The 13,731-nt window shown below is 44.6% G+C and overlaps 1 protein-coding gene across 3 annotated transcripts in view; it reads left to right on the forward strand.

Moving 5' to 3' along the window:
- The window catches only part of ERC1 (ELKS/RAB6-interacting/CAST family member 1), a 245,201-nt gene that overhangs the window by 174,411 nt on the left and 57,059 nt on the right, over window positions 1-13,731 (forward strand). For all 3 annotated transcript variants that reach the window (XM_068970755.1, XM_068970756.1, XM_068970757.1), the window contains one exon: window positions 10,481-10,625. In XM_068970755.1, coding sequence (XP_068826856.1) covers window positions 10,481-10,625 — 145 coding nt within the window. The remainder of the gene's footprint in view (window positions 1-10,480; window positions 10,626-13,731) is intronic.

Genomic DNA, 13,731 nt, shown 5'->3' on the forward strand with positions numbered 1-13,731 from the left:
CTAGGGATTTAGGTAGGATTTGAGTAAATCCCCAACAAAAAATCCCTGGGCTTGCCAGCTATTTTTAAAGGCAGAGATTTAGCAAGCAGAAGATCCTCAAGTTCACCTGTCTTGTGATGGCCCTTGCCATGGAAATGGCAAGGAGGAAATTTGCCTGTAAATACATTATAAGATGCTTGCCTTCCACACCATCTGTTGGCCGGAGCCACACCACAGGAGTCCACGATATTTTCAAGTCCAGTGATGGTCCATTTTATGAGGATCTGCAGTGTTGTCAGAATTTTAGACTTTAAAATAGTTGATTGTTTTTACAATGGAATTGGAAGGTTTTGATGGACTTAGTGACTTTGGAAAAGCAAATACACATATTAAAAACTCAGTCTTGGCAAGAGTGTGGGTCTACTGTTGGTCTTTTAAGTCAGCTCTTTCTGTAAAGTAGTGTGTCTCAAGTACCTTCTTGAAAGATTCTCGAAAGTATAGAAAGCCATCCCCTGAGATTCAGATCCCGCGGGTCAGGAGCAGAGAACAGCCTTCCGTCCATAGTCAATTCTGTTATGCTTGAGAACCGCTGTTTGTAAAGCAAGCCCAGTATACTTCTTTGGCTCATACAGCTTTCCACAGCTGTGGACTTGAGCATCTTTGAGGTCTTTTGGGTTCTACAGGTAAATCTGCTTCCTTCTCAGCAGGCGCTTTGGGTTGACTTTCAGGTGCTGAGAATTTGCATGTCTGTCTTCTCTGTATATGCTGTACTTGTGTGTGTCGTAAACCTTGTATCATCAAAGGGAGGGTTTGTCTCTGCATTTTGTTTTCCTGCTGTTCTGGGACGGTTTTCCAGAGGAGGGGTGGGGGGCTGACAGGTCTTAGTTCTGCCCTCTTGAAATCAGGACTCCAGTACAGTATTGAAGTCTGAAAAATTGTGACCAGGATGGGGAGAAGGAAGGCACAGCAGCTTTAGAGGAAAGTCAGTCAGTGGAGGCTTGTTTTTCTTTTAAGACGAGCATCCATAGTTGTGGTATGAACAACAGTTCATTTTAGATCAGGTAAAACACACTCTTCATTTTTATGCGTTCTCTCTGGAAACAGGCGAACATTAGGTAGAGTTCAGGAATCATGTCTACACTGAACTGGAGAGAAGCTCACTAACAAGTAAAATCTGTCGAGAACCAAGCCTGAGACTCTCACCTGAATGTACTATCTTCCTTCATGGTGTCATGTTTCACCATAAATTCCCAGCTTAATGTATCAAAAGGGGCTACCCTGGTGGCTCAGACAGTAAAGAATCCACCTGCAGTGCTGGAGACAAGGGTTCCATCTCTGGGTTAGAAAGATCCCTTTGGAGAACCCACTCCAGTATTCTTGCTTGGAGAATCCCATGGACAGAGAAGCCTGGTGGGCTATATATAGTCCATGGGGTTACATCCTAATCAGTAAGCAAAAAGACCTATTAAATGAGTAGATGTTTTATCTTAACAAGGTATTCCCTTCTCCTCTAGCCTTTTTTTTTTTCTTTTTAGGGCTGTATTCTGAGGCTAATTCTTATCTATTAATTTCTTTTCTAATTTTTAGATTCCAGTTATATTGTCTGTTGTACTATTTGCAGGTTTTCATAGATTATCCCGCGTGTATACAAAACGCAAAGTGGACTTGAAACATTTAATTAAAGTAGTTAGGACATATGCTCATCTCCTCCAACAGAATTAACGGAGTAAACTACATACAGAATTTTGTCTCATTTCCATGTGAGAGTCCAGACTGGGATAGTAATTCTGTAAAGTCATTAGGGGTTCAGAATCATCCTCTCATTGCCCTGCCATTCCTACAGTTTTATCTTCATCCACACCATCCACGGTGGCTCACAGCAGCATGACACCCCAGCAGCCGTGGGGCGGGGTTGGGGGGTGGGGTGCGGACACACGAGGAACAAGCTCCTTTAAGTAAAATTCAAAAGTAAGGAAACTTAGAGTATCAGAAACAAGAATCTGAATGTCCTACCCAGAGAAGGGAATCTCTAGGTACAGTATTGTTTAGAGGAGATTGATTTATCCTGATCTGTCCTGAAGAAGTGGTGAGAATTTTTTTTTTTTTTTTTTTTTAATGTTGGGAGCTTTCCTGGTGGTCTGGCTGTTAATTAAGAATCCACCTGCCAATGCAGGGGACATGAGTTTGATCCCTGATCAGGGATCTTTGGTTCTCCTAAGCCCATGCTGCACAGTTACTGAGCCTGTGCTGTAGAGCCCGGGAGCCGCAGCTGCTGCAGCCCGTGTTCCCTGGAGCCTGTGCTCCACAGCAAGAGGAGCCCGCACACCAAAACGAGAGGGCAGTCCCCACTGTCTGCAGCTAGAGAAAAGCCCACGTGCAGGAATGAAGACCCAGCACAGCCAAAAATAAATAAATAAGCTTTAAAAAAAAAAAAGAATGTTGGAACAGAGGATCCAGCTGAGCCGCAGAACAGTCGTCTGGACAGTTTCACACTTATTCCCTTGGTGCCGTCGTTGCTAAAAATATATTTGTAATTCTTTTCTCGAGGGTTGCTTCCAGAGCCAGTTTACAAGGTGCCTCTGAAAATAAACATATTCTTAGACCTCACTGTGGTCCTAAAAACATACCATCTTGATTTATTGTCTAACTTCAGTGCCCAGGTTTGATGTCAGAACTTAAATTCATTTTAATAAAAAGAACATTTGCCATAATTCCAAATACTTGAATAATGTAATAGATTTTGCAGCCAGTTTTAAAGAAAAATTTGGCAGCATTATTGAATAAATGTTTTTATGTATTAATAACTTCCTAAAATGAATTCTTTGAAGAACTTATCTTTCACTTGAAGTTTAAGTACAGGTATATTTTATGAAGGAAGCAACTGGATAATGTTTGCTATATTTTAAGGAAATACAGGATAAAAAGGATCATCTTTAGATACTGGTAATACTAAACTTTCAGTGGTCTCAGGAGAGCTGGAATCAAGGACATTTATTTTGGAGCAGGACGACTTAATTGTGGAATGTACTTTATGCCGTATTTATGGTGCCCGTGTGTACAGTGTGGCGAGTTTTGACAAATGTACACTGTGTAGTTGCCACCATAGTCGAGCTGGACTCCACTTCCAAAGGTCCTCGTGTCCCTTTCCAGGTATTCGGCAGCTCTGACCTGCAGTCCCAGGTGCTTACTGATCTGCTTTCTACCTCTTTGTGCATTAGATTACAGTTTTTATATTTAAACAAATGGTAAAGGTACAGGTTTCTGGGTTTTGTGCACCCCCCCGCCCCGACACACACAAATTGGAGCTACAGTCATCAAGTTTTTGCCCTTTTCAGAAGCAGGCAGAAAGCTCTATAACCGAAGTATCAGTATCAAAATAAAAGTCGGGTTTTCCAAAATTGTCATAATCTGTGATCGGTTGGATATATCAAAATGTTTATTTTTCAGAAAAAAACAAATGAGAAGAAAAACTGAATTCAGCTTTCCTGCACAGAATATTGGTCAGTTAGCCTCCTTTACTGAGCTCTGTGTGCTGTGTTTAGTCGCTCAGTCATGTCCAACTCCTTGCTACCCCATGGACTGTAGCTCGCCAGGCTCCTCTGTCCATGGGGATTCTCCAGGCAAGAACACTGGAGTGTGTTGCCAAGCCCTCCTCCAGGCGATCTTACTGAGCTCCACCTACCAGCAGTTGCTGCCTTTGTGTTAATCGTGATTCTTCTCAGAGACTTCTGAAATACTGAAGTCCATCTATACCAGAATAACATCTCTCCCCCCTTCTCTCACCAGTGTGTCTCAGCAGAGATCAGTCTCTTCCCCTTGTTTCAGGAGGCGGAGACCTGGGACAGGCAGCACAGCTGTGTGTGCAGAGGCCTGGCCACTAGCCAGGAGCAGGTCGCCGGAGCCGGGACCCCAGCATGTGCTGCAGGACCCAAATGTCCTAAGACAGTCTCTGTTCAGTGATGTTTGCAAGTTTCTTTCCAGCGGTGAAGCAGAAATGCAGTACTGATTCTATGTCCCATATTCTTTGAGTAGTGTAGTGATTCATCGCAGTCCTCCTGTTGGCTCAGGAATCCAGAGTCAGCCAGTATTCTGTTCCTGGTCCTTTAAACCATGTTTGTAATGTGAGAGTTCTGCACATCTGTAATGTGAGAGTTCTGCACATCTGTAATGTGAGAGTTGGTGCTTCTCTAGCAACAGCCTCCTGACCCTTCTGCTTCCAGAAGCATCTCCTCTCTCCTTGCCTCTGAGTCTGTCTCTCTAGACCTTGCTGTGCTTGTCTGGAAATCTTGATGCTTCTGTATTATATTCAAAATCAGATCATTTCTTCTTCAGCATTTTGAGTACCCTCTGTCTGCCGGGTTCTGGTTAGAACCCTCAAGAATTTCACAGCCTGTGTTTACTCCTTCCTGCCATCCCAGACCATCTGTGCTCCAGTTCAAAGCTCCCTTTTCAGCATCCCCCTCAGTCTGTCTTTCCTTGTGGAAACCCACTCATCCAGTCTGCTTCTATCGATGTCACTTTCTCTGTCTTTATTATTATCTCTGCCAAAATAGGCCCACTCAATTCCCATGTCTTCAGCCCAAGGCAGTTTTCTCTGTCTGGGGTATTACCTACTTCAGTACTTAACAGCCCATACGATTTATTGGCACTTGCATTTTTGTTTCATCTCATTCATTGTACTGAAATCTCACAGTTAAAAGAAGTGAAGTTGCTCAGTTGTGTGCAATTCTTTGCAATTCCATGGACTGTAGCCCGCCAGGCTCCCCCGTCCATGGAATTTTCCAGGTAAGAGTACTAGAGTGGGTTGCCATTCCCTTCTCCAGGGGATCTTCCCCACCCGGGGATCGAACCTGGGTCTCCCACATTGCAGGCAGATGCTTTACTCACTGAGCCACCAGGGAGGCCCTGAAAGGACAGACTTAATCTTAAAAAAAAGAAAGAAGTACAAAAAATTAGCAAGCCAAATAAATGCAGAGACCAATAAATGCGTAGAAACATTGAAAGGAAACTTTAAAGACCCTGTACATGGACCCACAGTGCAGCTGCCCGTTGGCCTGAACTGTGAATGCCCTGGAGGGGTGTGCAGGACAGAGAGAAATCAGCAGCCCAGGAGACAGCCCAGGCCTGTCAGGTGGAGCATGACCCCACACGGAAACACACGGTCCTTGGAGAACACTCATGAAAAAGTGGGTTGAAAATCTTCACTGGTCCAGTATTAGGCCCAGGTGTTTGATGTGGAGTAAAAAAACCTGATGAGGTGGGACAGTGAGAAGGGAGTGAAGTCAAAGCAGACATTTTAAGAATCTCGCAGGCTGGTGATAAAAGGCAGGTGGGACCACAGTAGTGAGCATGCCAGGTATATAGCAGTGGGCTCATTAAAAATGATTCAAAAGGAGGATCCAACCACACTTGCATATTGGTTCTGGGGAACAAAGAGGAAGTCAAATTGTTTCAGTGTTGGCAGTCTGTGGGCCTCAGAGTGTGATGATTCAGTTAACATTGAATGAAAGATTCGTTATGATGGCTGGAAAACGTGACTTGGTGTTGACATTTACATTAAAGGTAGTTCTTGGTATCTTAGTAAAGGCGGCTGGAGAGGACAAAAGACGCTTGGGAACCAGAGTTTGGAATATCAGGCACTCCAGCCAGGCTCGCCCTCATGGGCCCACCGACAGCCAGACTCACTGCGCTGTTGCAGGTGGTGTCTCCGCCATGCTCCCCGAGACCTCCATCAACGGAGGCTGGAGGGACCTGCTAGCCAAGTGACATGAAGAGCGAGGGATTTCATTCTGGATAGTTAATTGGTTAAATTTGAGTAAAGGGGGCCTTTGTGAGAGAACCAGAACTGCAGATTTATCTTAACATTGGAATAGATTAGGCTCTGCCTGCACATCTTTGACAGTGATCCATCCAGAGCCACCAATCTCGTCGCTGGTTCATCTGCTCGCTCTCCAGGAGTTTTCTGGATTACGGAATTTATGAAACATGATGATGTAATCAGGCCATTTGAAATACCCAGTTGGAAGAGGGAAAAATAAACCCTTCTAATGTGCCTTCATTCTTACTCCGTTTCTGTCTTGCATTTATGTTATACCCGCAGGCTTATCTAGGACTCTTAAATTACTAGTCACCGTCATTATTGGTTATTTCTCTCATTCACTAGTGAGAGAGGGCTCATGAGTCATCCTCAAAGGTTCAGGAATCGCCAGAGGATTTTGAGCCTCACTCGTGTGGATTTTTGCCTTTTGCTTCTGACATCTGCTGGAAGAGAGAGGGGACAGAGGAGATGGTCTTACCATTTCTTGAAGGAAGCTGAGTTGCCACAGCTGAACTTGTTGAGACATCTTGATTCTGTTAGCGTTCACAGGTCAAAGGACAGGTTCAACCGTTCGGGTAGTTAAAGCCCCAGGGATGGAGTGACCAGACTAATGACTTAAAGTTGGATTTCTGTTACTGCCTCCTCATTATGCAGGTCAGGTGGCCTGTTGGTCGTGCAGTGGGGGGTCACTAATCACCTTGAAGGATTTCGTGTGCGCATTTTTCAGTTTTTGTTTTTTAACTGAGGAAAAGCCACTGACAGAACAAGGGGCGTCATTGGGGTGGAAGAGCACTTTGGTTCCTCTCTCCTTTCTCTGGGCTTGTGGCCTGTGTATGTTCCCTTTTCTGTTTTGTGTGTTACTCCTGCGGCTTACGGGGCTGCAGTCGGAAGGTGTCTCTTTTCTGTAGCACCAGCAAGTGCTCTTTCCTATAGAGAGCCTTCGGTTAGCAAAGCTGCTGAGGCCAATTATCCGTCCCCACCAAGGCTCATTTTCCCTGAAATAAACCTTAGTAGGAGTAGAATAGCTGACTTTCAGATCACAAGTCATTGACTCTGATTAGAAAGGAACCGTTTCAGTTATTTTTTTCATCTTCATACTTTTCTGTACCTTTGCATTTTTCTCCAATGAATGGAAGTGACTTTGTTGTCAGAAAGTAGCTTGTTTTTCAAAGAAGCAATTGTATTAAAAATAGATGGCTACTTCTAAAATAAAATTTTTTGCGGTTTGTCTTTTTTTTTTTTTCAGTCTAAATTCCATTCCTCTGAAATGCAGGGTATTCTTAAAATTTTAATTTAGACACGTGAATGCTCCCTGTAAAGCTTAGCTATGTAAGTTTACCTACTGATACTGTCTTTACTATCACTTGTACTGAGGGAACAAGACTTTTTCTTATTCCCCAAAAGTTAGATGAATTACTGTTGATCAGCTTTACTTTTTGTGCCCATCCCCTAAATTATTTTCAAGAAGCTGTTCTCCCCTGTGGTGTCCATTGCAAATTTACCAAAATTTAGATAGACTGATACTATCTCTGTCCTCTTCCAAAAGCAAGAGAAGAACCCAAAAACTAATAAACCCACAAAAGATACTGACATGAACAAGTTAACATCATCATATGTGCAGTATGTGATCAAAACCTTTTATTCTCTTGACCATGAATTGCCCTTTTCAGGCACATACACATGTGAGAAATCAGTATCAAGAGTGTACTTTTAAAATGGAAAGGACAGTGGTCTATTAATCTGCTAGGGAATTTTTAGAGGGTGAGAGTGTTGGGTGTTGGGAGAGAAAATTTGATTCTGTGCCATTGATAGCATATTATCAATGAGCTATATAATCAGCGCTCAATAAAAAGTAAATAGCATCAATGACATAAAATTTCTATTTGAGTCGTATAGAAAAAGGAAAACGTCTACAAAACATGTATCTTATTAAGGAGGCACCATTCCAATAGCCCAGATGCCAGTGCCACATCCTTTATTTTAAAATTTAGAATCTGAGTTGTCATCTGTTATATTCCATTAGGAGAATGAGACATTTTACCCCAGAGATTAACTCTACCACATTAGCTGGCCAAGCATATCATTTATAAGAGTCAAGATGCTTCAGCAACATAGGCTGCTTATTAGTATTTCATATTGTCGTGCTGCTTTCCTTAAGCACAGAATGGAACTCAGATCCTGAGGCCTTTTGTCTGGCATTCAGCAAGTGTTCTCATGACCTGGTCTAACTGGACAGAATAATTTCTCTTTCACTCATCTTCTGTTACTTGCCTGTTGCTAAATGTGTGATTCTGACTTGGATGTACAGAAACGCAGCCCCCTTCTTGAAAAAGTGCATTTCTCATTCCAGCTTGTCAGTCTCCACGCTCCCCGAAAGGGAACAGATGACAGCAATCAGCAGGAAACCGCAGAGCGAGACCATCTTGAACTCCTTCACCTTTAAGCTCATTTCACCACTTAACATATTTTTTTCAAGTGGTCAGTGGATATATTTAGACTGTCGTTATCCCTTTGGTGTCGACTAGAGCTCCATGGGATAAGCCATCTGCCATTTCTTAGAGTCACAGAAAGTGGGGACAGTGGAAAGTTATCCTGGAGTCAGTGAATCTTCCTTTCCAACAGCAAAGACTCATTAAACAAATCTTCATTTCCGTGATGTAAACTGACCTACATCTTCCATTTGTTAGCACCGCTTGTTCAGAGTTCCCCAGACTTCCCCAACCACATACGGAATATCCTTGTCAGAACATTCAAAAGAGAGCCTTCCAGTTTGTGGCTAAACTAAAACTCTTCCATATGACTGCTATTGAAGCCTAATTATCTTAACAAGAGACAGAAGCAAGGTTAAACTTGGGCAGTGCCTTCTCAGATTCAGCACTTCCTCGGGTCAAAAGCTCAGGCCACTTATATAGATCTTGTAAATCAAAGCTGTCTTCTTCCAGATGACTTGTTCCATAAAAGATGAGCTCCAGAGGAATGCATTTGGACTATGAGACTAATTGTTCACCAGCTTCCTTCTGATTATTTTGTAAATTTCTTAGTTCAACATCCCACCCCCACCCTAAAATCCCACCTTCTTTTCCTTCTGGATATGAACCAAAAATAGTTGTTAGCTAAACCACATGGAATCAGTAGAGTTTAAATCGTTGTTTCAAAGTGTGCAGATCATTGCCAAATAAAGCCCAATTGTTGTTGTTCAATCATTAAGTCATATCTGACTTTTTGCGACCCCATGGACTGCAGCATACCAGTCTTCCCTGTCCTTCACTGTCTCCCAGAATTTGCTCAAACTCGTGTCCATTGAGTCGATGATGCCATCCAACCGTGTCATCCTCTGTCATATCTTCTGCCCTCAATCTTTCTCAGCATATGGTCTTTTTCAGTGAGTTGGCTCTTTGCATCAAGTAACCAAAGTATTGGTGCTTCAGCATCAGTCCTTCCAATGAATGTTCAGGGTTGATTTCCTTTAGGATTGATTGGTTTGATCTCCTTGCTGTCCAAGGGACTCCCAAGGGTCTTCTCCAGCACCACAGCACAAAAGCATCAATTCTTTGGCGCTTAGCCTTCCTTATGGTCCAACTCTCACATCCATACTTGACTACTATAAAAACTATAGTTTTGACTAGACAGACTTCTGTCGGCAAAGTGATGTCTTTGCTTTTTAATATGCTGTCTAGATTTGTCATAGCTTTCCTTCCAAGGAGCAAGCATCTTTTAATTTCATGGCTGCAGTCACCATCTACAGTGATTTTTGGAGCCCAAGAACATAAAATCTGTCACTGTTTCTATTGTTTCCCCGTCTATATGCCATGAAGTGATGGGACCAGATGCCTTGATCTTCAGTTTTTGAATATTGAGTTTTTAAGCCAGCTTTTTCACTCTCTTCTTTCACCTTCATCAAGAGACTCTTCAGTTCCTCTTTGCTTTCTTTCATAAGGGTTGTATCATCTGCGTATCAGAGGTTATTGGTATTTTTCCCAGCAGTCTTGATTCCAGCTTTTGATTCATCCAGCCCAGCATTTCACATGATGTACTCTGCACAGAAGTTCAATAAACAGGGTAACAGTATACAGCCTTGATATACTCATTTCCCAATTTTGAAATTGGGAAATGGCAAACCACTTCAATGTTCTCGCCTTGAGAATCCCATGAACAGTATGAAAAATACAGCCCTGACTGGAAACTTCTTTGTATTGATGAGATAAAGAGATCCATAGATGCCACAGGAACCACTGGCTGGTTTCCTAAATCCTGTTTACTAATCTTTGCCGTTTGTTATACATTCTGTACATAAAAATGTGTTCAGTTTCAGTGGTACCTGGTTTTTCTGGAAGCCACAGAATACTTATCAAAAGGATGAGTCAAATCAGTAAAACGTGTAAATGACAGGATAGTTCTTACCTTAAAAAAAAAAAGTCATTAACTTTGTTTACTTTTCCAAGTTTAACTACAACTGGATCTAAAGAACTCACTATTCAGATGTCAGTGTAACAACCTGATAAAAACATTTAGAGTCGAGAGGACCTGAATGGGATTCCTGCCTGGACCCCAAGTTCAGCTGTGAATTTGGGCCGCTGTGTACTCTGAGACCTAGCTTCAACCCCCATAAATGGGGTAATGGTGGTAGTAACCTGAGAGGATGGCTGTGAGGGCTGAAGTCTGGGCGTGTGCTTTCTTGTGCAGGCAGGAAGCCCTTCTGGCCGCCATCAGTGAAAAAGATGCCAACATAGCTCTCCTGGAACTGTCATCCTCGAAGAAGAAGACGCAGGAGGAAGTGGCCGCCCTGAAACGGGAGAAGGATCGGCTGGTACAGCAGCTGAAGCAGCAGGTATGACTGATGTGGGGCAGGGGGTGGGGGCTGCCCGCATCCTTGCCAGCTGTGTATGCAGGTCAGACGTCTGACCCATGTCCAGTTCGTCTTCCCAGCAGAGACCTCAGCCTTTCAAGCCTCTGGCTCCGTCCAGGAAGCACAGAGCCTTCTTGGTAAGAGGACTGGTTGAGGAGGTGTCACACATCTTTGGAGAATGTTTCTTAACTTTTGCAGTGGCTGGGGGAAATTAGTGCAGTTCTGCCCACGTGAATTGAAAAAGGTGTTTTTGGTTGTTGGCGGTTTTTGTTTATTTCTGCACGTCTTTCTGGGCCAGGCCCCAGGGGTCCACAGCACTGACCACTGTGTGGCCTTGGCGAGCGCTGTAGGGTATCTTCAGGGGCTGTCAGAGTCCGGAGAGGTGCCTCCAGGTCCAGAGACCACGTGTCAGGGCAGGCGGCAGTGGAGTAGAGCTGGTATGCTCATACTATCGACTGCTCATACTACTGACTGTTTTTACATCCCATCAGACACCCTCTGTAGAAGGCACTAAGTGTATTTTCAGCTAACTGATTTCCTGTTCTTCAAGGCTGGGTAAGCTCCGTCAGTGAGAGAAACGTTTTGCCCTTTTTTCTTCCACCCAAAACCTTCCCCAAATTTAATGGTGAATACTTGTGTGAGCCCCTTCATTTGTGAAAATAAAAGCTAGAAATCTCCTCTTTGATGATGGTTGCACAACAGTATAAATACACTTAACAGACATAACTTTAAACAGGGTTAAAATGATAAATTTTATGTATACTTTACTGCAGCTTTTAAAGGGGGGAAACGTTTTCCCCTTTGAAAGTGAGGAGAGAGCTGACTGCTGAAATCGGAGTGCTCTGGATCTGCGCGGCGCCTGCCCTAGTGGCCAGGCCTGTGCCGCTCACGGGGCCCATCCCCTCCTCACGTCCTCCCCCGCTGCTCCGTCCCTGTCCCTGTGCACTTTGGCTGCCCACGAGTGCTCTTCTGCCCGAAGAGATCGGAGTAGAAAAGAGCTTTTCAAGTTAAGGAATTTCTTCTTTTCTACTTCTAGAGGATCAGTCATCAGCTGATAGCATAATATTCAACATTCGAATTAGCAGAAATCAGTATTTACACAATAAGGAAATTTTCTCTGTTTGTAGACATTAAAATTGCTTATAAATAGACTTTATTTGTGTGACTGATTTTGCTGAGAAAAAACACCAGAAGTCCCCTTCTACAAGATGGAAGGGTGACCAGCAAAAACAACCCAGTGCTCATGAACAAAAAGATTTGCAGCTTATGTAGGTAATAATACCTGTGGCTCAGCTGATGAAGAATCCGCCTGCAGTGCGGGAGATCTGGGTTCAATCCCTGTGTTGGAAAGATCCCCTGGAAAAGGGAAAGGCTACCCACTCCAGTATTCTGGTCTGGGGAATAGTCCAGTCAGACACGACTGAGCAACTTTCACGTTTATGTAGGCAATACCCACTTAAGCACTGGGACCCCTGAACCATCATCCCTTTAAGAGACAGAGTCACTGTGAACTTCCACCCTCTTCTGGGTGCTGGTGACGCAGGGTCAGGAAAGCTTCCCCTTTGTGGAAGGTTCACCTATTTTATTCAGCATTTCTAAGAATTCTGCCACATAAGCATTTTCAGATCACCTAGTTTGACCAAAAAAAAAAAAAAAAAAGACTTCTTTCATAGTACACGAGAAAACTGAGCAAAGAAAATATCACTTTGTCACTCAGTCCCACATTGCTCATTCTGTCTCATTTTAAGAGCCATGATTAATTCTAATTGGTCCTTATGTCATATTTTCTGAACAAATGATCAGTTTCTGTTACACTCAGTAGAAGAATTTCAAATGAATGAGCCTGCTCAGCTGACTGAGGAGTCTGAGGGGTGGTAGATAACACGCCTGTACTTCTGCAATGGCCTCAGAAAACTCAAGTGAGCTGCCCTGTATCTGTATGTCTATACGTTATTCACCCCCGCCGCACCCCCGCCCCCATTCATCAGGGGACAGCTAGTGGAGATCAGTTAGTGTCTCTCGAGAGAACCAAGATCTCCAGAGGAGCAGTGCGTCCCGCACAGCTGCGTGGTAAGCTGAGGTGTCCCGGTGTGTGTCCTGCAGAAAGGTGTCTTCCCCCAGGGAAAGCGAGCTGATGCCCAAGCTTGCTTGGGTCTCTGGCTTTCTGGTTTGCTGTCCCAGGCCAAACATCACCTTCTGTCCCTGCAGTCTTTTCACGGTGGTTTTCACTCTCCTTCCTTGCATCCCTCCCCGCCAGCTGCCCACAGGGCCCTTTCAGAAGTTTGAGACCCTGTCCTCTTCAGTCGGCTATTTCCGTAAGCATCCTTTCTAGTTTTCTGTTATGTTGTGTGTGTTTTACTTGTTGAACATTACAAGGCTGCTTAATTTCCCTGATCTCTTAAGTTCTCAATGGAAAAGGGGTACTTTACTGTTGCCCCAAGTATTTCCAATAGGTCCAGCATGGAAAAGCATCTGAATTCAGTGAGTCATGCATTAAGTAACCGTCCGTTACCAAGTTGTGCCCACCACCTGGTTACCAGGTGACCTGTCCCAGAGAGCTGCTGTGACACATGGGGCAGCTTCACGGTGCTCCCCCAACTTGTGGCTTCATCGGGCAGAGCTGAGGGCTCTGACAGCCGCCACGCAGGCCCAGGATACCAGCCCAGGCTGGTCGTTCTCACTCGGACCCCCGTGAGCGTGCAGTCCCGCTCTTGGCCAGGCCTGCACTTACCCTGGCTCCTGGCTGGGGCCACAGGGCTCCCTCCCAGAGTTACTCCCAGGGCCCTGGGCCCTGCTGCATTTGGGCTCCTCTGTGGGGTGGCCCAGTATGTGGGGCCGGCTCCGCCTTAGGCAAGCGATCCAGGGAGGGGAGAGAGCAGCCAGGACTTTAGAACCCGCCTCAGTGGGGCCACCACCACCCCCTCATCCTAGTGACCACTTCCACCTGCCCTACAGCATCAGGGTCATTGTGGGCTGGCCACCTGAGCAGTGACTGAGCAGCAGATAGCCGTGTCTTCCTGTGTGAGACACTGCTCAGCCCTGGACAGGAACACACGTGACGGGGGGGCATGGCTCAGAAACACCGAGA

Source organism: Capricornis sumatraensis, chromosome 4 (genome assembly GCF_032405125.1).
Source record: "Capricornis sumatraensis isolate serow.1 chromosome 4, serow.2, whole genome shotgun sequence".
Classification (NCBI taxonomy): domain Eukaryota; kingdom Metazoa; phylum Chordata; class Mammalia; order Artiodactyla; family Bovidae; genus Capricornis; species Capricornis sumatraensis.